This window comes from Synchiropus splendidus, chromosome 7 (assembly GCF_027744825.2).
Source record: "Synchiropus splendidus isolate RoL2022-P1 chromosome 7, RoL_Sspl_1.0, whole genome shotgun sequence".
Lineage (NCBI taxonomy): Eukaryota > Metazoa > Chordata > Actinopteri > Syngnathiformes > Callionymidae > Synchiropus > Synchiropus splendidus.
This window is the reverse complement of record NC_071340.1, coordinates 15,285,039-15,312,788: the sequence shown is the minus strand read 5'-3', so window position 1 is coordinate 15,312,788 and position 27,750 is coordinate 15,285,039. Positions and strand designations below refer to the sequence as shown.

The 27,750-nt window shown below is 42.6% G+C and overlaps 1 protein-coding gene across 2 annotated transcripts; it reads right to left on the bottom strand.

Annotated features, from left to right (window-relative positions):
- Positions 1-2,630: 2,630 nt before the first annotated feature.
- Positions 2,631-27,602, bottom strand: cemip2 (cell migration inducing hyaluronidase 2). 2 transcript variants are annotated; one of them, XM_053871625.1, is made up of 24 exons: positions 26,995-27,157; positions 24,619-24,970; positions 23,455-23,595; positions 22,823-23,390; positions 18,527-18,696; positions 17,995-18,186; positions 16,437-16,606; positions 13,856-14,068; positions 13,316-13,521; positions 11,900-11,969; positions 11,418-11,546; positions 10,886-10,974; positions 9,665-9,796; positions 9,055-9,090; positions 8,821-8,976; positions 7,953-8,130; positions 6,715-6,930; positions 6,429-6,640; positions 6,163-6,345; positions 5,810-6,029; positions 5,650-5,751; positions 5,447-5,592; positions 5,267-5,373; positions 2,631-4,313 (listed from the first exon to the last, which is right to left on the bottom strand). In XM_053871625.1, the coding sequence occupies exons 2-24, from the start codon at positions 24,950-24,952 to the stop codon at positions 4,096-4,098; spliced, it is 4,188 nt and encodes a 1,395-aa protein (XP_053727600.1). In that variant the 5' UTR covers positions 24,953-24,970; positions 26,995-27,157; the 3' UTR covers positions 2,631-4,095. The 2 variants fall into 2 exon arrangements, with proteins under 2 accessions (XP_053727600.1, XP_053727599.1); XM_053871624.1 differs by lacking the exon at positions 26,995-27,157 and adding an exon at positions 27,391-27,602 and having other exon boundaries at positions 2,632-4,313.
- Positions 27,603-27,750: the final 148 nt, after the last annotated feature.

Genomic DNA, 27,750 nt, shown 5'->3' with positions numbered 1-27,750 from the left:
TACACAACATCCGCCTTACGACCTGCTTGACTTAGGTCCACCCGTATTTACAACCACAGCCTGCAGATGCTTATTTATATATATATATATATTTTTTTATTCAATGTCTGGCACCGCAGCCCGGCATCATGTACAACAGTTACGGCAGCAGAGTATCCCAGCATCTCACTCTCACACAGCCATCCACCACTACAGCAGCACCTATAACCCTTGTGTCGGCTATTTTGAATGGCATTCGACTTACATCCAGTCTGACCTACGACTGGTTGGTCGGAACTGATCCCGGTCGTAAGTTGTCGGATGTTACTTGTAGTTTAATTTTTCAGTTTAAGTCCGACTTTTTTCAAGTTGATTTTCCTACATTGTTTCATAAGAACTTTGCCTCAATGTTTTTTTTTTTTTCATTAACACAGAATCCTGAAACACTGGACTCGATGCAACCTCTTAAGCTAAGTTATATCATTTAAAAAAAAAAAAAAAAAAAAAACAATATTTTGACCAAGAGAACACAGAGAGAGTGCACACTCCTTTGATGTGTGACATTCACTTGTGACTCCAGTAGTGATTTAACTATCAGTTGAAACAATAGTATTGGGCCGACACCAAATGTCTTCATATCCAGTATGAGTGGTCTACTACTTGACTCCGCTCCTCTCTGCACTGCGGGACTCACAGTCCAACCTTTGCGATTTTTTTTTTTTTAATTCAACTACTGTGTGGGAAAAGAAGCTGCTGGCTAAAACACATGAGTGTGAATAGTGATGACCGATAACTTTAGAGGAGTTTCCTGTGAGAGTGAAGTTAAAGGTGGATCAAGGCTCTGGATGTTTAAAAATGCTTGGTGTTGTGTGCCACTGGATGCGCTGCCTCTTCTGCTTACTTCAATACTGCAATACAGCAGGTGGACATCAGGACTCCTCTGTAACCATGAGCACAAAATCACAAGAGGATTTGGCCTCTGGGGCTGTGCCCAACCTGCGCAGCACTTAAAGGTCCAGTGGATTGATAGTGATCTGCTCCTTGTCGTCTCGGGTCATGAGACGCAACGATTCGGCGTGATGACACACCAGGCGGGGAAGAGGAAGCTAATCAGAAGTGGTCGCTGTCGTCCACCGTCTTCGTGCCACTTCGCTGTTGTCAGTGTGACATTAAGTAGACAGGAGCCGTACATCACTGCTCGGGGCAGAGGAGGGTTGTCATGGAGACGGACCCCTGCGTGGCTGCTGGTTTAATTATTCAGGACCACCGTCGCGGGGCATCAGCAGGGAATCGACTGGAACCTCCGAAACGACTGAATGATGAGATTAAATAGATTAAACCCTGTCGAGGAATGTGACCGGGAAATGAGGAACTATGGAAGATGAAGTTTCCCGACGCAGGGAGAGCATGACGGCTAATTCAGCTGAAGATGTTGGGCTGAGAAATATGATGGTTGTGTCGAACCATGCGCTTGCTTCAGCTTCCACGAGGTCAGGACGTGGGGGCAGCAGCCGGCCTGAAGAGGCCCAAACTCTTCTCACTGTCATGGAAAATAAAACAAATAAAACAGTTCTTAAGATGTCAGTAAGTGGTAGTGGCAGTTAGAGGAAATAAAGCCACTGCTTAACATTGTTTAAACAATGGAAATACACTGAACATAAACACAACTAATCTTAACATAGTTTTGTGGATTTCATTGCTCAGTTTCAAACCTTACAATATCAGCAGTGTCGCATTGTAGAACAGACTTAAAAAAAAAAAAAATCACTGCTAGGTTTGGTGGCATTGTGAAGAGAAAAAAAAAAGTGCAAACAGCATCATTTGACTTTGAAGGTGTTTCACTAGAATTTCAAGTAGATGACTGTGTGTCATATAAACACAGAAATACAAACATTTTCGACTCCGAATGAATTCAAGCTTCTTCAGTTGTGTTGATAGCTCAGCTTGACCACTGCATCATGTTTTACCAGAAGCAGATCAGGCCACCCAGTTTTTGGATGCCTGTATTCAGGTTCTGGTCTTAAAGTGAAGTTCCGCATATAATTATGTAATTAAATAATAGTAACACATAACAAACTAATAGTAATAATAAAGTATGTGCCAGAGGAAACAAGTTCTAGTTGAAGAAGTGTTTCGTCCAAGTCTCCTTTATCAGCTGAGGCGCTCCAGATGGAGGTGTGATGAAGTTTACCAGGAGAAAACCTCTTCCCATGTCGGGTCCCCGCCCTTTGCTCCGTGTCTCTGACACCGGTCTTATTTTTAGCTCTGCCATTCACTGTATTTGCACACTTCAAACGCGACGGATGCATAATTCAAAGTCACTAAAGAGACGACATTATCAGCACTATTTATCAACTCAGACCGGGTCCATGGAATGTTTGCCGAGTTAAGCAAAAAGACATCAAATGAAGTCTGCAGACATGATCAGTGCCAGACTGTTTATCCTGAAGAAGCGTATATATATATATATATATATATATATATATACATATGTGTGTGTGTGTATGTTTTTTTTTTTTTTTTTTTTTCGTAATGTGAGGAATTGTAGGCTAGAACTAGAGGTGGTAATTTGGGGACAAGGAACAAAACGTTCCAGAAGCCATGCAACAACAAAACAGAATCACAATTCAGACGAACGGCTCACGGTTCGAGTCTCAATTCCTCTGTTGCCCCCTAGTGTGCATTTAGTGAATGACATTTAATAAACAAGGTGTAAACAACACGCTTCTGTAACAAAGAATACCTGTTTATTTTATTTCCAAAAACAGTTGAACCACAATGCATTTCAATCCCCCCCCCCAAAAAAAATCTGCGTTACAAGCACAGATGCCCTGCTCTTCTACTCTTCAGTATCCAACACTACACACAACTAGACACAAAATGTTGAGTTCCTTTCATCACAAAACTTGTGCTACCTTAACAGTCGAGTGGTTACAGTCATCTCACACGCACTCACTCATCCTCGCTCAGTGGGGGAGCCCTGCTCGCGTTCCAAAACACTTCAAACACAAATCTGTTTTCTGCCGACGACTGGAAGGCGCGTGGGAAGCTTCTGCACGACAATGAATGAGGCAGATTGAAAGAACATTCAGAGAATAAAACAGATAAGACGCGCGCTGCTCACGTGACCAGCACTCACATTCAGAAGATAAATAAAACCACGATCCAGTTAGCCCGAGCAGGAATCCGCTAAAAGGTGCTTGTAGAGCTGCGCACATCCAGTTTACAGAGGTCATGTTAAATAACATCTAAAAAAAGTGTGTATAAAAAAAAATGCTGATCTGCTGTGAACTCGTTCCATCGAGGCCCAACCTTCTTGAAATAAATAACCCGCGTTAAAAGACTCATCTTCAGCTGCATTTGTTTACTGCTTGACTCACTCCTTTCTTTCATTTCCTTTTTGACCGCAGCTCATCTCATTCCGAGTGCCATCCTCTCAGCGGCTTAATTCCAAATTTCCCGCAGGCCCGGCGAAACTAATGACTCCAGATGAAATCCGTGTTGTTGCAATAAATATTGTGAATTTCTGCTCTTTGATCAGTCACAGGTAGAAAATTAATCAGTTTGTCTTGGAGGGCAACGCATTTTTTAATTAGAGCGCAAATATTCTCATAATGTGAAGCTCAAATAATTGTACTGTAGTGTGTTTAATATCAATATTTACAGAAATCTACCGCTGAAATTACAGATTCAACCTATTGATCCAAACATTCTCCAGATGTCTTTGAATCCACCAGCTAATTTGATCACTATATTTCACGTCTCTTTCTCTTTCATATTTTGAAAGACCTCGCACACAGCTCACTCATTACAGCCTCTGTCACGTCAGGAGAGTTGGAAGGGAAAACAGCTGAATCCACAGACAACAGTGAAAGTGTAAGGTCCTGCCTGAAGAGGTGTTGTTTTTAAAAGGTAGAAAAAGTGCATTGGTAAATGGCCTGGGCAAATTTGTGCACACACACACTTGCCAAATTCATTGAAAAAAAAAACTCCCTTTCACAATAAAATACTTTCTCTTGACTTGACAAAGGTGTTTGCCAACGGTAATAAATTAAGTGTTCAGCAGTTCACATTCATCAGCTGGTTTGTGTGTGTGTGTGTGTGTGTTCACATTGCTCATTGTGGAGTCGTGGCTCGTCGCAGCAGCTGGGTGTCCGGGTGGGTCTCGGCTGCAGGCGGGGTGCAGCCATACGCCTCCAGGCCGAGCGGCAGGTAGCGCTCCAGCGCACCCAGGATCTCTTCCCCGTGACCAGCCTGGAGCGAGACCCAGGGAGGAGGAGGAGAGGGGGAGCTGCTGCTGCTGCTGCTGCGGAAACCCCAGAGTGCCAGACTCTCTGTGTTGGAGGGACATGAGAGCAAGATGTGAACCCGCGGCAAGTCTTCGTTTGGAACATCAAAGTTGCTTTGTAGTTAGTTCTGACAAAGCTCAGCTGTCTTGTACAGAGGGGAACAACTATTGACAAACCTGGTGCGGTCAGCTGGATTTTCATATTTTCATATACCTTCTCATTTGCAAAAACATGATGATTTCTTTTAACTCAAAATCACTGTCAGAGATATAGTTCGGCTTAAACGTCAAAGTGCAATGAGCCCTCACGGACAGCAGATGGCAGTAGCGCTACAGAATTCAATTAATGCGAACATTACACAAAAGAAGAAATCTGCAGTGCATGGAAGCCTTCAAAAAGTTGAACATTTTTGTCACAATTGGTACGTGAAAATATATTCATTACAATAATATTATAAGTTGTCTTTTATAAGGTTGAAATGTGCGTTTTCTGTCTGTCTTAACTGAAGCTGGTCACATGGCTGTTTTTACCTTTGTCTCATTGACCATCGAGGGCTCTTTCTTTACAATGTTTTAGAAATCTGTTTCAATGCCAGCCCATTCCTAACCAACCCTGAAGGTTGAAATCATCATAGTTTTCAGCAAAAGAACAAATAGATCCCAAATGGATATAAAAAACATCATAATAATAAGTTGTTTTGCCGATACACGTGTAAATGACAAGATGTTTGTTCATGATCAATACATTTACTTTCATTTTACAGGATTCAGGCTCCTACTGGAGCAAAGTGAGATGTTCAAATGTCTCAGGTCTGCTTGGTCAAAAGTGTGGAGTCAAGACCATTTTGACATTTCTTTATTACTGCCATGTAAAAGAATAATCTGGTAAATGAACAATAAAACCAGAACCAATGGAATAGTCTTTGTCTTTACAAAATATCGCTCATATTTTGGTCAATTTTTTGGTTTGATTTTACGTGTAAAATTTTGCCAACAAACCTTTGGTGTTCAGATCTGCAGCTTTGGCCAAACCCAAAGAGATGAGATGAGGAGCGAGAGCCGACATGCTCTCAGACGGCCCACGTGTCGCCATCAGAACTATTGATCTAATGAAAACAAGATTGAAACTGTTAAACATCTTCATGAATGATTGAATCAGATCAGAAATCTTCAGCGGACCTCTTTGGTATTCCACTTTTCAGGTACTGCTCCATCTGTGCGTTGATTCTGCTGAACAACGTCTTCTTCAGAACCTCCCCGGAGCAGGCGTGCACCGTGACCAGGAAGTAGCCCGGCTCATGGAAGGACATCGTCACCTCGTTGACCTGAGCGATGAACACATCAGTATCTTCTCATGGATCCTCACCATGGCGAGGACTCACAGTGATGAAAGAGCTGTTGTCTCCTCTCTGCATCTCTTTGCTACTGAGAGACTTGACTTGTGTTTGGAGGTAGGACATCCACGGCTGGCTGGAGATCACAAGCTGTGAGAAGAGAAATCCGGTTAATGTATTTTCTTCGGTTCCATAGCAGCTTGCTCACCCGCTCCGCTCCGCAGTCCTGGCACGGCTGTGTTTGAAGTGCTGGCATGGGGACCACCGCCGCGGGGGGTTTGGTGTATTTGGGGTAGGCCTTGTCGGTGCAGTTACTAGGCCTTTTGACGGACGTCGATACTGTGACTTTCACTCTCTCGCAACCTTTGACAGAGCAGTAACTGTGACCGCTGCGTCCGTGTCGAGCTCGCAGGTAGAACCACAACAGACTGGTGGGAAATGAGATGGATGCTAAAGTCTCAATATAGTAGTGTGAATCCACCACTAGAGGGCACTTGACTATGCTCTTCAATTTAAGATAGAAGTCTTTAAATCAAGGCTGGACCACAGCTCTCTTCTTACCCTGCGCTTTGGTCAAAGAAGTATTTCCTCTCCATCGGTTTCTTCTCCAGCTCTGAGATGGATGACACGGGGCCATAGTCCACGATGTTGTCGAAGGTGTTGCTTTGTCGGTCGTTAATGTCAGCCATGATCTGGAAAGTGCTGTCTGAGGGGTAGCAGAGTCCCACCAGAACCCAGTCATCTCTGTGAGAGCACACGAAGACCATGTAGTAGAAGGAGTGGTGGACGAGTGAACGTGGCCTCTGGTTCTTTTGTTTGTGATTCACCTTTCAAAGTTAATGAGGGACAGGACGACCTCTCGAGGTGCAGCTCCACTCCAGTGCAGGGTGTAACTTTTGCTCATCATCAGCACTGGCTGGTACTGTTGAGAGCTCGCCGTCTGACTGTTGATCCCCTTCAGGACCAGAGGGTTCTCCGGGTACTCATCTCTGTGGATGGCCAGGCTGAGGCTGGGAGCTCCTTGAGTCTGAATGTAGACCTGAAGAAATGTTGAGGAACGAACTAAGTTTTTGGGAAAAACGTCTCAGTCAGATGAGATGTCAACAAAAGTACCTGAGAGAAGCGACCGCTGCAGACGACCGCATTCCACTGTGACTCGGCAACACAGCCAGGGTGTTGGATAAGGTAGTTGTCAGCTCGGCCGATGTAAGTGTCTTTGTAGCCCGCCACAGATCCGTCCACGTCATGGAAGATTGAGTTCTTGTCCCCGTCCAGGTTGTTGCCTTCAAACCACTGTCCCGGGCGACCAAAGAACGTCCGCAGGCTAACCTGGGTCAGAACAGTGAGAGGCCACTCCTGACTACAGAGACGACTAAAAGTCATGGTCACTCACAGGAGACAGTGGAGGTCATACTTTTTTAGTCTGCATACCTACTTCATGCATTACTGAACTGATCTTGTTAACCCACAGGTGGGCAGTTAAGCCAGTGATTGTGAGGGGCTGTAAAATATCATTAATACTAGAAAAACACATGACAACGCTATCTTTTCATAGAAAATAATTTGTTATTATATTATAACAATAAGATATATAAGGAATGTGAGAGAAAAATATAACAATGAGTTTATAAAAACGCCACTATAATTACTAATAATAAATATACAGTATGACTAAATTATTAAATCAATCCATATTTCGAGGAACAAATGTAACTGAATTTTTTTAAACTACATTAAAAAAAGAAAGTAATGTATGCAAAAAACCTAGTTGGTGCAATATATAGCTAAATAATAATAAAAAGGATTACACAATAAACTTTAGATGTGGAAATAAATATTATATAATACAAAAAAAAACATTTTAGTTAAAACTGTTTGGATTTACAAAATATGTAGAGAATGCATGTGGGATTATGTGGAATTAAAACTAAATGTAAAAATAACAACAATAATAAAAAACATCGCATCTAACAAGCTCAGCCACTAGAGGGGACTAGTGCGTCATCGTACTGACGGTCATCGACCTCCTTGAACGAGACAGAGGTCAGGATGACCCGTAAATATTAAAGATAGGAACGGTGAAGTCTGTTTGAACCAAACACAATGTCCACATTAAGTGGGAAATGTTCAGACAGCAAAAAGCACGCAGCATTATTCATCTACTTAATATCAGGAGAAATAGATTTGGCACAGAGGCAGATGAAAGATATCCTGAAATGAGGTCATATGAAAGTGCCAGTCAATCCCCAATAACACGTTCACATGGTGACTTCTTCAGCAAGAGTTCACACACAGCATTGATCATGGTCAAACCTCATTTCTACAAGGATGAGTCATGAAATATTACTCACAGACGGGTGGAAGTTGATCTGGGACAGGTTGTTTCGCGGAGTGAGCTGCCAGTTGTTTTTGAGGCTGAATCCCACAGCGCTGGTGTATCGCTCCGGGGTGGCAACAAAACCACGGAAAGTGCTCCGCGAGAGCCGGACCGGACCGTCGTAGATTTGGAACCCTCTGATTGGAAACGTCCTGGAGAAGAAATCACCCAGGATGATGCAACAACGGCACAATACCAAAGAGAAAGATCACATTTTGTGTTGAATGAAAAGAGAAAATAGGTTTCAGAGTATCAAAATATGTCAAGCTGAAAAGTAAAAGTGCATATAGTTGAATAAACAATGGGAGAGTGTCTGCTATTTGAACTACATTCCTGCCAACACCAGTTACTTCCAGCCTCACACTCATACGACACGCCTGGACGCCGGCGCGGCTGGCGTTTATAGCGCCACCACTTTAAGCGCTGGATTAAAGTTTCAATCTCAGGACGTAGAAATCCATTTTTCCTGACTCAACTAATGGCTGGGCTGGCAGTGACTGCGATGACGACAGACGGACGCAGCCAGATGTCACAGCATGGACAGGAACCCAATAAAATGTCTATAAAGTTGCACACAGTGGTCACAAACCCACTAGAGTGAATCTCTTCAAACCAAGACACGGCTAACTGCATGTTGCAAGTTTATGCTAAAGGGTCAAAGAGTCTGTAAAGGGACAGAGACGGCACAAACATTTCGCTGACCGTGTATATAAGAAATAGAAAAAACGGAACTCAAACCACACAAGAGTTTGTTTTTCCCCAAATAACATTAATGACCAGTTAGTCTCACACCATTAAGTCCAGAGTTTTAACTTTTTTCATACGTCCTTTTTCCTCATTACCTGTTTCTGGGAAGAGTCCTCATCTTTCCATCAGGTCCTCCTAAGCCCCAGTATTTATTCTGTCCTCCATTGGTGCCTCTGTTCCGACTTTCGCCCACAAACAGAGACTGTGTCACCTCCTGGCTGGAGCCTTCATCCTTTGGGTAGCTGCCATCGCTGTGGAGAACCAACACCTTGACTTGGTTTTTAAATAATACGGACACACAAGGTCAGAACAAGTTTAAGTGTACTCACCTGGCGAAGGACAGTCCAACTCCATTGTCAGCAAATCTATGCAGTGAGAGATCCACATCAATTTCAAACAACTTTGCTGATTTATACTTTTAGTTTTGTGAGATATTTTCTATCATTTATGATTCAGAAATGCACTAACAGGTCAAGGCAGCTTGTGCAGAGTCTGGTCTGTGAGATCTGATAAAGGGCCACAGACAATGCTATGATGGAGTCCAGATGTTGGTTCGACTGAGGCAAAAAAAATATTTTCTTCTCCCAGTTTGTCGTCCAAAAATATTTTAACTAAATATGGTTTACTTTTGCATTCGGTGTACCGTGCTTCAGAGGGTGCTGCATGGAGCTGTGGTCACGGCTCAGATCCTTGTGACAGCATGTGTGATGGTCACAGTCCAGACAGTCATGTGACAAAACACATGAAGGTGTTGAAGCTAAATTACTAGCGCCACTTTTGAGTTGTATTGATGTGAGCTGGATACCGACTCAAATTTAGTGGAAACTATTTTCTCTTCGGTTTTACGACTCCTCTTAGAAAGCAGGCAAATTCGAACCAGGGCCATCAGTTGGATGAACACATCATTTGCTGGCTGCTGGTGAGGTTGAGTCATCTCACCCAGAGTTTTGGATAATGATGTCACCACCCCGGATCCATGCCCCCAGGTCATTGTTCTTAAAGGACACCAGCGTGTCGATGACGGCGGGCGCCCGAGGATTGCTGGGGTCAGCATTCTGATGAGGCCTGAATCTGAAATATAACCATCCACAGTTACACTTTCATGGTGTTGCGTGAACATGTTTTTTACAGAAATAAAATCTGATTCCTATTTATTTATTTTTATTTACTCATCTTCATGTGGTGAAAGATATATAAGGTAAAAAAAATCTGAATTAAAATATTCATATATTCAAAATATATGAATAATAAATATTGATATTCATAAATGTTCAAATATTCATAAATGGTTAGTCTCGAACAACACAGTGTAATGACGTGTTCTGATTTCAAACTTTTCACTACAAGAGAAATAGCTAAAAGGACTTAGTCGTCGATAACAGATTCCTGAGTAGATGGCAGACATAAAGATAATTAATAAAAAAACAAGACTTTCCACACACACAGAAGGGTTCCTCATGGATGCACAACATTTTTTCCGTCTACTTGACAGCTCTGTTTGGACAGTGAGCCGAGGAGTGGACACTCTATCTGTGAAGCCTTGTTTTCTCTGTCAACACAGGAACCACCAGACTCTCCACTAAATGCAACAGTGTAGCGACGCACCATCCATCCTACCATATCGCAGAAAATCCATTATCCCGCCGGGGGTTGTAAATATCTTGCCGTTACACAAACACATTAGCAAGCCACTAATGAATAAATGTTGACTTTTGTAACTGACCTCATGGCAGGGGACCACAACTTTCTTTAGGTCTTTAGGGTGCTGCTCTTTCCATAGAATGTAGGCATGTATTTTGGAGTTTGAAGCAACATGCAACATCATATTAGAAATGTATTATTTTTAAGAAAATAAATGAATGCTAACAGAGATATTGAGCACTTGATGAGGGAAGTATGATGGACAAGTAAGACCAAAATGAGGTGTCTTACACTGGTTATTGAAAAAGGATCAGCAGCCTAGTCACATGCAGAGCAACGTCCAAAGTGAAAAGCTTAATTCACTAACCACAAGTGAAGCTAGATAAAAACACGAACTGACATTATTAATTGTAGCGTTTAAGTAATCATTTCCTGAGTACGCCTCGCCAATTCAGACAAAAACTACTCTGCAATATTCTCTCTCGATACCGCAGGTTGAACATCCAGTCTTCTACCAACCTTGCATTGTTATCCAGACACAAATATTCTCGAGGATCTGCGGCACTTGCGTTTGTCGTCTTGACTCCTTTATCGATGAACAATCCAGCCTTAGAATCAAGCATATGCAACAAACATTTATTGTAAAATAACTGATATAAAGTGCGGCCATGTTGGGTCTATTCCCAAGGAGTTGAATACGTGCTGGTGTGGGTGTTTGGAAACTCCACATATGAAGTGTCACACATAGTCAAGTGTGCGTGTGCGCATGAAAACCTATACAACATTATACAGTGCTTGTAGTAAAAGCCAGGTATAGTTTCTCTCTGTGAGTGAGGTTGCTGTGGTCACAGTGGACAAAGAGCTCACAGTTCACCTGCCTGACTTCTGTCCCAACCCAACACAGGGCAAATTGTAGGGCCAAATGTGAGTGTGTCTCTCTAGGTGTGTGTGTGTGTGTAGATGCCAAGAACTGGGTCTGAGAGGAAGCCTGTGCAGTTATTCAAAATAAATGTATCTAGTTGGAACTAAAGAAAGGATCAGCAGAGGATACCTTAAAATTGGAGTGGACGCGGTTGTTGTAGAAAATTCCCAGGGGAGTCAGCTCTGCCTTGGTTTCCGGCAACAAGCCGTGCGAGTCCCCAGTGGAAGCGCTGTGGAATACAAACCATATGCCAGCATCCTAAAAGAGATGGATAAAAATTGTTAAACATGAAAGGGCAAGGAAGGGAAACAGAAGATGAAATAGTGTGGGGGTGTAAAAACACTGTTGTCCATCTGTTTATGTAAAAAGCTCTGCCTGTGTTTATACCTATATCAGACACTTTATACCCTTTAAATCCCAATTTTATTGACGGATCACTGTGTTATGAGCATGAAAATATTTAATTTTTTATTTACCAAAGTTCATAAAACCTAAAGCCAGAGTTGATTCCCGAATACGTCATGCAACATTGGGAAGGGCTTTGCTCCGACATCCACGCTTTATTAATTATTTGTGAGACCAGCTTTCTCATATAACTCTGACTTTATTACCTGAGAGCCTGCAGCTGCGTTGCTGATGAGGTTGTTGTTGGGGTTGGCGATCCAGAACGTCGAAACTGCCCTGCAGAACATCCCCATCGAACACAAACGCGGAGAAATATATTAAAAAGGGCAGATCCCTGGAACATGTTTGACAGTTGTGCTGCATAAATCTAGTGGTCTCCCAAATTCCTCGATCATTCATCAAAAACAATGCAGCAGGACGGCTCGACCAACACACACACACCGCCAAATACAAACTGTGGAAAACAATCCAGTTTTTCTTTTCTTCTTGTCGCTACCAAAACATCTGCTCCCGGAGAAGGATTGTTATTACACTGATAAAACCACCGGAGCACACACAAACTCATCTTTGTACATGGACCTGGTTTCTCTCAGTCTGTCTACACTCAGGACTTCCACTGTGGAGTCCAAATGTTTCTCTGACCTATTTAACTGTGGCAAAAATCAATGTGAAATGGCGAAGAAACATTCTCCTGAATTTCTCCATTTTAGGTCCCATGTTTTGACCTTTCCAAATTAGAGGTCCGTAAAGAGAAACTGTTTTTATGGTGGTGTCCTTTGTCACGCCATTGTATCATCACACAATGGGCAAAACCAAAAGGTCAAACCACATCTCTTGGTTTAACTTGATTTTCCGTTTCTATATTCTGTAGCTTCTTAGCTCAAAAGCATTACATAAGTTGCTGCCATTAGACTTGGGTTTATTACTCGACCTAAAAAACAAAATCAATAAAGAGAACACAGACCTCCCTAAATGAATCTATATGTGATCAATAGCCCTTATTCTAGACAATTTAGAGTCACCAACTCTGTATGTGTCTGGACTGCGGGAGGAAACCAGAGTGCACAAACTTCAGACAACCCATGAGGTGCCTTATGCAGGAGTAAAACCGACAACCTGTGAGGCGGCAGCTCTAATCACTAAACAAGTGAGGAACACTATGTGCCACAAGGTTTCTCTGAGGTTAAGCAAACAAAAACTACAAGGCAGAGAGAGATGACATAACTGAACTGAACTTTAAACAGCAGTTTGTATTTAAGAGGATCCGCAGCAGGCACTCACACTTTTAAGTGAGCCACAAATTGAATCTCACCCCTCCGTGAACACTGAAACTGTTCCTAAACATAGGTGAGGTTCACTCAGCCACAACAGTGCAAACCCATTTGACGTCAACTCCTTTTGTAGATGTGTGAAAGCAGACCGAGTACTTGGTTATCACTCTGTTATTATGGCAGTGGACTGTTCCACTCATGTCTCCACACTGAGCTGTCATCTTATCTTCCACTACGGATGCAAATGTAAATAAAGCAGCCATGGGAACACTGATGAAAACACTACAAAAATAAGCATGAACCACTCAGTCACTCCACATGACGCGCAAAGATAACACCCAAAACACCTACTTGCACTCCGTGCTGGGCGACGGTGTGTAGCCCTTGTACACTTTATCCTTGATGCTGGTGCAGACAGTCTCATTGCGGTCGGTGGGCAGCAGAGTTCCCGGTCGAGTCAGCAGACCCAAATTGTGGTAGAAAGTGTTGCGTTGTTCGATGCCGTCCTCAAGGAAGAAACAGTGACCTAGTGTGTCGTAGCCCACAGTGTTCTTGACCTGGTGGAGCAGGACGGAAGAACAGCAATGCATATTTGGAGATTACCAGCATCAATAATGCTGTGGAGCCAACAATAGAATACTCAAGGACGAAGGTTATCTGAATCCTCTTTACGACAGCAGAAGTCATTAATCATACAAAACAAGCCACCCGTTCTTATAAATAAAGATATGCTTAACACTTACTAGTTGACATTACACTCACATATGAAACAGTTAAACTTTGTAAACTGACTTATGTTTTTCTCTTCTTTCACCTTTTTCATTGCACAAACAATGCTTAGGTTCTTGAGATCTATTCTTTCATGATGGTTCCTAGAGCACCGTTACATACCAGCAGTCCGTTGGTGGCATGGATGGTGAGGCAGCGAGAGAAGGAGTGATGTATGGATAAGCCGTCGACGTAGGTCGGATCCCGGTAGCCTCCCCGCTGATCCACATCTCCACACAAGTGAAAGTGGACGGGGTAGCGGCCCGTCTGCCCTTGCTGACCCATGTTCTTGAGCTCAACTTGGGACAGATGCACTGATGAGAAGTTGGCAAAGATCTGAGGAGAGCGGGAAGTTAGGGTTAGCAGTTCCCAGCTTCACGGCAAATGAAAGTGTGGCTCAATGAAAGTAAATCACGAATCAGAAAAAGCCAAAATAGCAACCACGACCACAACTGTAGAATAATTGAGAAGAAAATAGGTCAGGTAAGCAAGAAATGCCAGGCAGCTCCTCGCACACGGACACCATCTTGTTTTTGTCGTAAAAGTAGTAAACCTCACCTACAGACACATGGATGACTTGGAGTCATCAATTGACCTCAGTATGCTTTAGAACAGCGAGAGTGGTGTAAAACTGAATGACCAAAAAAGTGTCCACCATTGTTCAGTTACATAATGAGTCACATTCTGAGGCCATTAGACCACAACAGTCGACAGGAAACCCCCTCCTGGTGACTCAAACATGCGTGACTTCTCAAGAATTGGCTGTCACTATTTAAAAGGCAGCCTGGCTTTTGGTGCACAGCTAATGGGGCCAATCAAGACCATACTGAAATGTGAGTCCAGATCTGCAGATCCGACTTGACAGTGTGTGAATGACTAGATCACATGACATGGATTGAGGGTGTCATCACAGAGCTCTGTGTCTTGAACAGCTGTGCCAGGGTGTCTGAAAGGAAGGAGGTGAGGTAACTAGAAACTGACTATTGATGGTGGTTATGTCACTGCATGTGTTCCTCTTCCTGTGAAGCCTTGCCTTTTTAAACCATCTTCTCCATTTCTTCTAAAAACCTCAGGATGACAACACAGCTGGAGCCTTCAAGGCTAGTTATTTGTGGGGATGAGGCAATCGTAAATTGTGTCATGACATGCTTGCATCAGGGCGTCAGACTCGATCACTCAAGGGGCCAAAATCTTAAAATCATGTCTGAACACACAGTATACTGAACTGCCTATAACTGGCAGTGCTCTGAGAGGAAACAGTCTAAACAGACCAACTCCTCCTCATGACACAGAGGACACTTCTTGAAGCACTAATATTATAGGTGTCACGGTACACAAAAACTTGGGTTGGGCTCGCTTAAGCATTGGTTTGCTAAATGAACATTTATCATTTTCCTTTTTTCATCAACGGATTTCTTTTTGAATAACATTCTCTGTATATATACAAGAATATATAGAAGAAGAATCATGCTGCACCCTTTGACTGTGTTAGTTCCCTTTGGACCTGGATCGTTGTATTGAAGCAGTCTGGACCAATTAGGTGTACCGTCACACCCCTAACAAACATGCATCCACTTTCCCATATTTCAGTGAATTCCCTTCTATCTTTGTTTTTGGTTTCCCTGTTATTTACAAATGCAAGAAAACACCCCATGGCCAAGTTTGAACTGAGCTGAGTGGATTAGTTATTTCCCACAAAGATGGTTTTGGCAGTCAGATTTGGCACCCAGGCCCACAGTTTGACATCACACCTTAGACAAAAGAATTTTGCAGAGGAGGCGGATGAGAACTAGGACAATAGACAGCTGTGATATAGCTTAACCAGAGTTTTCTCTTTGACATTACACCTCAATCCTATTGCAGGGTGTAACAACACAAGATCTAAAATTCAACAACTACAAACTTTGAAAACCTCTTTTTGAAAAGAAGGAGCGAGTTGGAAAAGATTGCAACACATACTCAGTCTTGCCTGCACTGACTTCACATTGATACCAACATGCTGTTGTGATACCTCCCTCATAGACCAGTAAGTGAGAAGACATGGGGGAGGGAGAGGGGTTGCCCCAGTGCAAAACACCCAAGGCATATGTAGTTTCAAACGAATTGACATAATAACATGTGAATATATAGCACAACTCCCCTCGTGGAGGTCCTCTGTGGTCTGGCATAATCCAGAAATCTGCTTTCACTTAGAAAGGAATTGGTAAATCCCTTCAGCCAGCCTCAGACGCACAGTGAGCAGAACCCAGAGGCATGTGCACACTTTTGGCAGGACCTGGCTCATGTTAAGGTCCAGGAGATGATAGTGACTAATACAGTATGCTAACTGCACAATGCCTGAGTTTTTTTAACTGCAAAATTAGGCTACTAACAGTTGGCGTGGTGCTGGGAAAAGAAGTGTGTTTATTTTATCAAGTGCAGTTGGGGTTACTGCTGCAACATTTAAGGGGCTTCAAAGCGAATGACGATGAACTCAACTGATTATCGAACTGCTCAGATATGGAGCGAATTTTCTAATGGATGACTGTGAGCCACAAAAATGTAAACTTAGAAGATTGGCAGTGACAAAAGTAGACCAGCGCTCGGGGAACTCAAATAACCTCAGACGGAAAACTGGATGTCTGCAAAAGCGCTTGGTGGAAATACATTGCAGACAAAGTGATATTTGCCTGCAGCGAAGCTGTTTGTGATTGAAGACACACACCTGAATGTGGCCCCCATAGGTGTCGTGGTTGTAGAACTGGCACGCGTTATTTCCATAGCAAGAGTTTTCCATTTCTCCCTGGATCAGAATGTTCCTGGAGAGCAGAGCCACTTCAGCTCTCATGTCGATGCCGTCCATGATCTCTCCAACATGGCTGTACAAGGGCTTTCCTGCACAACAGAGGTTTCATTTTTAAACACACATAACATTTAACAGCCCACTGCTGCACTGTAGAATTGCTGCTGGATTGGTTGTCAGCCATTAAATAATACTTCAGATCCTCTCAATCTCATAAAGATCAAATTCATTGCCCGACACAAATGTCATTCCTCAAGAGGGGAACAGGACAACCAAATACGTCAACAGTGAGCAAGCATTTCTCCTCGTTCTGTCCTGGAGAAGCCATCCATCACCCTTTATTGTTTGTCTTTGTTGCAGCCAAAATGCAAACAAGCCTCAAACAAGTATTTCATCCTCTCACAAACAACCCAAGAAGCTAAAACAAGCCAGCGCTGCCCAGATTGTTGAGCGCTGCAGAGACAGAGAATGCTGTAGTAAACGCTGCTGCCACCATGAGGTCCAGGGATCAGTTCCAAGAACAGAACACAGTCCATTTTGAGGTCAACATCACAAGGCTGTTCATAGGAGCCCCTGCGTCAAAGTCAAAGCCAATAAATTCTTTTTGTTAAGTCCATAGCGCCCTCTAAACAAACATTCTCTCTCTTCATAAAACTCATCTCGACCATGTCATTCCACAATACTTTTTTGAATAGATTGTCTCACTTCAGTCCGCTGTGTTGCTTGACCGTGACCGAAATCAAAAAACAGTTACAATATTATTCAATTCAAGCACCTCACCAAGGTCATGAGGCTCCAACAGGACAATACTGAGGTGTAAAACCTCCCCTCTGAGTTCAACAGGAGAAAATTTCAGGTATTTTAAATGTTATCGGTTATCTATAAATCAAAAGACAAGGTTATTAGTGTATTGCAAGAGAATAGCAACTTCAAATGATTTTTCTGAATCTGGAGACCCTCACTGTGCGGGGCCAGTCGCTTAGAATGAGGAATGTAGTAATGGCAGCCTCTGAGAAAACACATCCAAGAGCAGCACAGAGAGGAACAGCAAACGTTGCCAAACCAAACAACAAAAATGAATGACATCTTGTAAATAATGACACGAAACACAAAGGAAACTCCAACGAGTCGATGATGCACACAGTAACTCGCTGCAGAATCTCAGAGAACAGCTGCTGCACTCACGGCAGCAACTGAAAATACAACATAAAAGAAGCTCTTGTTTCTATCTGGGATAAGCGGTGCTGGAAAACATGAAATCAGAGAAGTCACGTAGCTTCACTGAAGCACAATCTGGAGATTTTTAAAAGTCAAATTTGAGGATAAACTGTTCCACAAATGGCTTTAACCATACCAATCTTTGATGATTCCAATCACAAGGCAGACTCTACCTTTCAAACATGACAAACAGACACAATTGAAGCCGTCAAGTTTCAAGCGAGGCCAATTTCAAGGTCCGAGCCTCTCCTCCTTGTCTCACCTTGTATCCTGACCTGCTGGCTGGTGCAGTGCGGGCAGGGCAGCAGGGTAAACTCCTCGGCCTGGTGCATGGAGTAATCAGTGCTGGCAATGACAATCTGATCCCCCGGTCTCCAGGTCTGCTGCACTTCATCCTGTAAGTTGAGAACCAACTGGTCCACAGCATCAATCTGAAAGCCAGTGATGGCGAAGCCTAGAGAAACATAAGCATCCTTTGAATCATTGAGAGCGAAGTGTAGCTGTACCGACGAAAATCTGAGTAATTCATTTGCAAAGAAAGTCCTGCTGAGTCACTGACAAAATGTGTGCACGTACATCTGGGTGCATGCTCAGAGAACACCTACATCTGCCAGGACCTCTTGAGGCGACACTTTACCTCAAGAATGTCTTTCATCTTTGCGTGAGTGACTGCTAATGGTTTCAGTGTGGACAAGTGTAAACCACACAAGTCAAAGCTCAAGAGCAGTCTGTCCGATCAGCTTCACCCGTCATTTGCACACTGTGTAAATGATGATATTCATCGTGTCTCTTACCGTTGTTCCACTCGCTATAGCCAGTGACAGAGAATCTGACCCCGTTTACAGTGGTGAAGTTCCTTCTCGCAAAAGCTGGTCCCCCAGTGTCGTGGTTTTCGTGTTCCCTTACTTCCTCAGAGCATGATGCGTTGCCACCACCCACCACTGACACCAGCGCCCACGCCTGTCTGCAGACATGAAGCATGGAGACATGTTCTAAAGGTCATGAGAGGCTCATGTGCATGGTCCAACTCAGCAGCAATACGCTGAAAAATATCATGAACTGTGTGGACCAAGAGCGCTCATAAAACCACTTGGCATAAAGAGAGAATGACAGTAGAATGACAGACCAAAACATTAAAAAAGAAGAAGTGCTCAACTAAAGCATCAGAATATCCACTCATCAAAATGTTCACCAGAATTGGGGAAGTTTCTTAAGGCAGTTGCAAATACAGTATGGGAGTTTAAACTCTTTTAATGCCTCATAAAAAGCAGGACGGCACAAAACTAAAAGGTGTTTTTCACTTTTTCAACATCTCTAAAGAGTATCTCTCTGGATGATGACGAGCAAGCATTGTCCTTGTTCACCATAATACCTCCCACTGGAGTAATTACTGCCGAGCAAGGCAGTTTGGAGATGAAAGACCGATGTCACAGCCCCCTTTTACCACCGTCATAGGTTAACCAAGCGGATCCATCTGTCAAGGAATCCGGTTTGGCTTGATGTCCATTTTCCAGCTGAGGGTGAAAAGAGGAAACCACCCTTTTGTCCAGAGGAGCTACAACATGTGAGCGTTCACTATGTGCTACAAATCAGCCAAAGGTCAGAACCAACCAGCTGATATTCTGCTTTTAACAACTCAGTCAACAGTGACTGACAAGTGTCTGGCAGGCAAATACCTTACACCAGGCTGCTGCAACAGGGTACGTTGGCTTAAGCTTATTGTCACAGTCAGAAACAGCACAGCAAGTCTAACAATGTTCATAAAAGGAACTGAACTGTTGCGAAAAGAAACACATTTAGTTGTTGACTAACTCAGCAAAGACAGCTGCAGGAGACTGAAAGGCAGATTAGACAGTTTAGCAAGTTATCTTACAATTAAAAAAAAGCATTTCCCAGCAACTGTTAGGAAAAACTATTGCATGTTAGTTGTGAAAACAAACTACGGACACCATGACCATCCAAAGAAACCAAGCATCAACACAACCTTCCTTCCCAAAAGCTGTTTTAAAATTCAGTATTTCAATATTAAAATTGAAAATGGAGTCCTGCCCCGCGCCCTTGTTACTGTTTGATGGTCTTTCGGACCTCTGGTGTGGGTAGAACAAACATGTCCCGCGCAGTGCAATCCAGTGTATTTTTTCTTTGAAAAACCTATTCAAATTATAACCAAAGAACTTGAGTTGTATTTCATCTAGTATCTGCTGAAATGAATGTCGATGTTCACCACCATGCCAAGACTGACATTCAGATCAAAAGACATAAAGTTAAGACGCAACTAAATTGACATTTTATTAGTTTCAAATGTACATTGTGCAGAAGTGGGAGTCGAAATATTGAGTTGTAAAACAGTTCTTTTGGGAAGGAAGGGCGTGTTGATGTGCCGCATAATGGATGTCTTAAGACAAAGACCTTATTTCTGGACTCACGTAAGAGATCGTGGCATGATTCATTTGAGTCGTCAAAAGACAACTTTCAATCCACTAGATTGAACACTTGTGGGGGAAAGTATGCATTAGATTGGGAGCTATGTAAATAAGAGCTCCTCCTTCAAACCCATATTTTGACATCATCTCTTTTACAGCTTTATATGACTTTTATCGCAATGATAAATTGCAAAACAGCTAAATCTAGGAAGAGCGATAAGATGATTTTACGGCACCTCACTATTGTGAGGTCATCTAACTAAAGAGCTGCAGGACCTAAAAGAACATGCATTTCTATAAATGTCAGTCTGCATTTATCCCAAAAGTGAGTCTCATAAATCATTCAGAAATATTGACATTAATGAGACTTTAAATAGTCCCTCTCCAATAAATTGAAGCAACATTTCCTCCTGCCACACGTTAATCCGCAGCGAGCTAAAATAACAATCCACTCTCTAATAAACAGTGAAAGGATTAGAAGAGTGTGCACACTGTTAGCTCGCTGTTGCAGGCAGAAACAGCCAGCAAAATGAACTCTGATCCGTTTAAACCACACAGTTGTGGATTGCTGTGGATTTGTTGGGAGACCTTGGTGCAGCCTTGGCACCCGCAGCCACAGGCGAAACATGACACCAAGCAGTTTTTTAGGCCAGTCACCGGAAGAAAACCCTTTTTGACAAACCAGACACACGAGTCTGATTAACAGTTAAAGGGTATACAAACAACCTTTTGTCAAAGAATCACTTGTTTTTTGTCGAGGGATAGAAATCATCTTTTGAACAAATCGTGGAAACACTGCATCAGCGGCCATAACCCTCTCATCCGGTGAGAGAAGGAAAACAGGAAACAGGAAGTCAAATATCGAAGGTTTGAGGTAAAATCCCAATAGAAAGCACTTTTCCAATTCAGGGCACGACATGCTGTTTTGTTTTTTCCTCCTGCGTACTGTGGAATGTAAAGGTGAAGGCCCTTCACAGAGAACAAAAATCCATCACCTTCATTCCATCTGCCCCTGCAGACCCTAAGTAAACGGTGCACGCCCAACATTGTGTAAATTTGGGTCCAACCTGGAGAATAATCCAAAAAAATCTGATGAGGTGGAAAAAAATTCCAGACTTTGACTTCCAAAAATGTTCTACTGAACTGCAATGTGAGAATCTATTGACGCAAAGTTTGTCTTACTTGAAGGCAAAGATGTATTTTTACTTCAAAATAAGGAAGTAGTTCCTCAAATATTAAGTACTGAAGTCAAAATAGCTAGGGGAGAAAAATATTTTGAGATGAATCTGAATAGCTAAATCTGTATTCCATAAACATTTCAGCCATTTTAATCTCCATCTTTTAGCCACTTGAATGTTATAAATACAAAATTCAAAGTGCTCCTAACAGACTAAATATTTGATTGTAAGTTTACTGAATATGTGGCAATATTTGATCACTGACTTCAGACATTTTTCCAAATCCTGAGTTTCTACATACGACAGAATTTGGGTTCATACGAGCCCCATGAAGCCAATCACATGGACAAATCATTTAGAATGCGTTTCAATTTCTGGACATTTTCTTGTCCTGGGTAAAATTTTAAGAAGAACAGCAACAATTTCAACAAGAAAAGCAGTTATAGAGGACACACTTTGCCTGTAAAACTAATCTACGAAAACCAAGTATAAAATTAAGGCTTCAGCAAACAATGGGACAGATGATATGGGCATTTATGACGTCATTCGTTTTAAAAATAAGATGTTATTAACATTCATACATGAGTAATGTCATTACATCACGATGTAAAAATGACAAAACTTAGAGGGCGTTTCTCTGGAAAATCACATTGCTCGTTGTGATGCTGCAGAGACGCCTACAGTACTTCCATCCACAGAGTTAGAGTCCGTGGTAAACAAAACACTTTTTGTGCTCAAATCACAGCACCGAATTCAAGTGCTACCAAGAGGCTAACAAACTAAAGCTAAGCAGGCCGAACCGCGGACGAAATGGAGTTTACTGTTTGGGACGAGCAGTCGTGTTCTGTTATCAAAGACTGCAGCTAATAGTCTGGACCCCAGAGACTTATTCCCTGTACATGTAGTCAATGAAAAAAGGAGCAGCCTGTCAGGTTATGGGGCAACAATCCAGTATTTAACAAGGGATGAGTGAACTTTTCATTGTGGATTTGATTTGCTAATTGAAAAGGTAATCAATTTTTTTTATTTTATTTTATATTAAATACTTCGCCTTTTGTATTGCCATTTATTTTGCTTTAAAGGTTGCAACGTTTTTATGCAGTGTCCAGTAATTTCTGTAATTAAAAAAAAAAAAAAGAATGACTTTTGCATCCAAACTGATGTCAGCCTGTTTCTACTTCATAGACTATAAATAATAAAATATCACAATCGGCCAAATCACACAACTCCAACTGCAGTCTCAATTCATTATAAGGTGCTTTAGTGAATGTACGTGTGTTTTATGACGCCATCTTGAACTAGTTCTAAATCCTGAAGGAACTTCAGAACATCACCATATCTGACCCTCGATTCAAATCAGTGTTTCCTGACAATTTCATTTTAATATGTTTGGAACATTTGGAGTCATTAACGTGGAGGAAATAATGCATGCCGGCGTATATAGAGCAAAAAAGACAAATAATTGACATATGGTTTTGTGATTGTTTACCTGTATTTGAGATCATGGACCAAACTACTGCCCAGAATCTCTGCTACGGCCTTCTTGGTTTCCTCCAGGAGACTCTTGACGGCCGAGTCTCCAACAGCCAGAGTGACGATGCGACCAGCAGGTAAGGAGCGAAGCAGCTGGGTCAGGCGCTGGCTGTCGTCTCGTGAGTCATGAGTGTCGTAGCGTTCAGCCCACAGCAGGGCGGCGGTATCCTGGTCCACGACGCGGAGGTTAATTCCACGGCTGAAGTTTTTCTGGAAGGCGTAGCTTCCATTGGCGAGACCGGAGGCTGGGATGCCTTGTGTCAGCTGGGTCCAAGACACTCTCTCAGTGCCGTGCAACTCCAGAGTCCCGCCGCTCATGACTGCGATAAATTTCCTGCCCAGACCAGGAACATCTACGACTCCCTTGTCATCAGAGCGGCCAAAGAGGGAAATGGTGGCGCGGGAACGGTAGCGGCATTTGGGCGCACCAATGTGAAGGGCTCCACCCTCTTTTATTTGTATATAGCGAGTTCTTAAGGTGATGTTATGGGAACCATCAGCATCGTCAGCAAAAACAACTCGACCTGAGAAAGAAAGGAGTCAGTTCAAGGCCAGATTGAGAAAAAAAACGCAGCTTCATGAACTCACCTCCTGATTGGATGGTTAGTGAATTGAAAGAGGCCGAAGATTCTAACCGAAACAAGTCTCCCTTTCTGACGACAAAGTCCTTTTGTGGTTGATGACCAGGAGTCCAGCTACTTAAGGAGAAGTGGTGGTGCGGGCAATTTTCTAGATTAGAAACAAGTGAGAAGGTGAACAGTCGACATTAATTCAAAACGTATGGTGAAAGTCATACCATGAAAATATAAATAATTTCACAGGGTTTTTACTACATGTAAACGCACCACTACGGCTTAATAAGAGCTGCCATACCTTCAGAATAATGGTCTCTTTTTATCTCACGTGATCAAATGTATTAAAACAAAGTGGAAACATAGATACAACTGAATAGCACGATGCATCATAAAGGTGGACATGATGATGGTTTTTCATTATGACTGAAGTCCATTGCTCGTGGAACTCAGTCATTCAGTAAAAACTTCACCCTTTGCTTTCGTTTGATGTCCACCAGCAAAAAACAATTAGAAACAGAATATGTCACAAGACCACATTAAAACTGTTTAACTACATCATGAAAATAAACTTCACAAAAGCAGATAAAATGACCATAAGCACGACACGAAAGAGTTTAGTATGTCTCCGCTTCTCGGTCAGCCAGGGTTTTAATAGTCATTCAATAGACTTTTTAAGTTGACATCAAAGAATAAGAATTGCATCCGGCTGAATCGATAATCTGCGAGTCCTTGTCCCTTACGTGACCGACATCAAGAATCTTGACATTTGACGTTTTACATGCTACAACAATAACATCCGCCCTTCCTCTTCACCAGTCCATCCTCCCACATTAGAAAAAAGCAGTTGGCAGATGAATCACTGAGGTAAAATTCAATTAAATTCAAGTACGAATCCGCATCTAAAAGACCTTTCCGGTTCAGTTCCAAAACAATAAATCAGAAGACTTTCAGCAGCTTGTTAATCTTTGCAGGGGAGCCTCACAAAACCATCCACAAATTGGACGGAATTTTTTCTTCATCATGCGCAAGGTTGACCAACATCACCAACTTCTTTATGTTTCTCTTTGTTTTTTCCAATTCAAAACCAAAGCTCAAAAAATCTCATTTCAAATTTCAGAAATCAACTGACACATTTGACCACAGGTAAGTCGATTATTTATGATCAAAAACCACTCACCATCAAAAACATTGCCACTCCTGAGACTGAGGACCAGAATGAGGATGAAGAAGAAAATTCCTGTTGACACTCCAAAACAGATGAGTGTGTTCTTTCTCTGCCAGAGGCTCTGAGCGCGATCACGTCGCTGGTTCTCCACTGACACGCTGAACGTAGCTTGTCTCTCCGGGGCTGGTCCATTTGGTTTATTTGGTGGAGGTTGAGGGGCTTTGGCAGGTGGCGGCGAACGCACTGGAGCCACCCGGACCGGGACATAACCAGGGGATTTCGGATGGCTGCCGTGGGGTGGCGCCGCGAATACTGCGTTGCGGCTAGGGCCATCGCTTGTCGGCATGGTGCCGGAGTCTGCTATCTGAGAAAGTGGACATAAGGAAATGATGAATACAAGTAGAGGATCAGTTTGCCCTGTGTAAAATGTGACCCAATCTGTGTTGTTCATCTTCATTTAAACTTAGAGGTCACACTACAGGAGGGAAGCAAAAGGAAGTAAACACTAAAAGGCACATAAATGTGAGCAGGAACAGCTTAAAGCAGGGGGGAGCCACCAATGTTCAGGAAGAGAGTAATAACACGCCAGTAAACTTCTCCCCACATAAAATTATTTAGGCCAACAGTCCAAGGTAGGCGAATAACTAAAGTTTAAAAAAATCTATTCCTGCTGTGATAGTAACACCAGTCTCTGAATTTCAAATGGTAGTGAATTTATAATCACAACATTCCTGAGCCCATGTTAACACAGTCAGAACACATGGCACCAATTACAGTTGGGAAGGACTTCTCTGCTTCTCTTGCTTTTTTTTTTCATTTGTGCATACAAATATAGAAGTGAGCAGGGTTGACACGCGCGCACACACCTGCACACATAAACACACTTAACTAAAGGAACGAGACACAAAACAAATGTCTTTTTTTGCTTGGCTTTCATGGAATGCTCACTGAAACACCAGTGATAATGACATTATTTTTGGAAACTTCATACAGATTAAAATACATGTTTTGCATTTGAAGTAAATGGGTTACCACGCACTGGTGCCAAGCTCCATACAGCCAGCTATTGTCTTTGTCCAATTAGTCATCTAGTCAGCCCAGAGGGCAACAAACACTTCAGTCATTACCACAAGTGCTTCGTGGTAGAAAAGTGACAGTCGGGATGTTTTTCCTACATAAATCTCTGTTCCTTGAATTAAAATAATGCAGACCACATTTGTAATCAGAGTGAAGATGAAATGTTTCAGGCCAATTTTCCGTGTTAGACACGCTGGAGATACCAGGATAAAGAAGCTGAGGAAGGTGGTGAGAGCGGAGACGTGCGACTAGACAAGACTATTATGATAAGTTGACTCCTGAGGGCAAATGATGAGAAAAGAACTGCATACGGAATGAATATGGAATCCAAATAAATTACTATAAAGCTTAATCCAGTCTCTCATTTAGAGAAAAGAAAGCGTTTAATAAATAATCTTTTACTAATAGTTGATACAGCATGACAAATTCTGGTTTCTGTGACACATGGGGTGTGGAAGAGCGATTAAGTCAAAGGTCCACTGTAGTTCATGTTAGCTGTATTAGAGGATGTGCCAATGCAAATGTGTAATGGAAAATTACACCAAAAAAGGTGTGTATGTGAGACCAATAAATGTAGGAAAGCAAGCCTTTTGTAACCCAAATTTTAAAGGGATGGTCAATAAAAGCTTTAACATATTTTAGAAAAATAAAAAAAAAAGAATAATTTCACTCTTTTGATAGAAATACATGTAAAGTTGTTGTACGTTTTAGAGAGTATACTAGGATTTTTATGCAGTAAGTAATGGGTTGTGTTTCTTAACTTGGCTCAACTAACTTTAAAACATAAATGGACCTGGATGAAACTTTGGACCGGTTGAATGTTTTGCTTCTTTGTGCACGTTGTGACCTCACAGCGAGAGACTTTCTGTTTGTATTGTCACCCTGTAATTGTATGGGTTGTCTATGTAAACGACATTTAGCAACCACAGTCTAAAACCATGCTCTCAGGTTAATTGCAGACTGTAGGTGTTGGTGGGTTTTCTGTCTTCACGCGCGGCCAGTGATGGATGGGGTTATGTTCAGGGTGTGCCCCGGCTCTGGATAAGAGGGCAGCTCAAACATGAATAATCCAAAGTGGCGCATCGCAACAACATTTCCGTGGCAGCTTCTAAATACCTGGCTTGCTAGTTTGTCTCGAGACAGCTAATTGTGTGGTGGAATTATCCTTCAGGCATCTTCTGTCCTTACAACCATGTTTATTGTCCACGGCTCTCACCATAAAAAGGGGCCCCTGCACCCCCTCTAACTCACTGTACTGTCATAAAGACTTGCTCACCTTTGTGTTAACCGTCAAGAAGTGACTTGGCTCACCTCGTAGTATCCTGGTGATGTCTAGAAGAGTCAGGAAAGCCTGGAGTATTGTGTATATCAACATTGGTTTCAGCGCACTACACCAATAGTAGTTCCACAACCATGTTTTCTTATGAATTACTCAAACTTTTACGTATACAAAAGAGTGACTGAACGCTCGAATGGCTAAACTTAGCATTGTGTTTTTGTTCGCGTTGCGTTTAAGGTAAGCGGAATTACTCATTTGACAGTTGGCGAGGTGAAGATGCAACAGGGAATGGTGAAGAGCAACAAACCGAACTATGAACGAAACAACCCGAGCACTCCTAAAGTACACGCGCTGGCATTGCCATCAACAAACCCCCAAAAACCCTGACCCTGGATCACCTCCAAAGGTTGATCCAAACATAGACTTACAGTCGGCGAGGCTGTCCTGCTGCTCCACCTCCGCTCCGGCCATTCGCTCTCAGCCAAGCAGTGGTTTCGCTGACCCCGGCCTGGAGAGACGAATGGAAAGAGGTCTCGATCTCACAGTCACTATTCTATGCCCCACTATATATACTTTCCCTTCACATGGCGTTTTTTTCCCGGTAGATGGGCAGGCGTACGGCTGATGTTCAACCCCCCGAAGTCTGACCCACTGAAGAGCAGGCGCGGCCAGGAGTGGAGAAAGCGGTGCTGCCTTCAATTGCTGTCGTTAACCAAAATTAGTTATTAAAATTGACAGGTTAAAGCTGCGCCTTAAAGCGCCACGTTACTCATTTTACCCGTAGATTT

Excerpts from the sequence above, each read along its gene's own strand:
- cemip2 (XM_053871624.1), bottom strand. The coding sequence starts at position 24,952 with ATGCCGACAAGCGATGGCCCTAGCCGCAACGCAGTATTCGCGGCGCCA. Across the intron at positions 18,697-22,822 it reads GTCCATGATCTCAAATACAG|ACAGGCGTGGGCGCTGGTGT; the intron begins GTAAACAATCAC and ends TCATGTCTGCAG. Across the intron at positions 6,641-6,714 it reads GCAGCGGTCGCTTCTCTCAG|GTCTACATTCAGACTCAAGG; the intron begins GTACTTTTGTTG and ends ACATTTCTTCAG.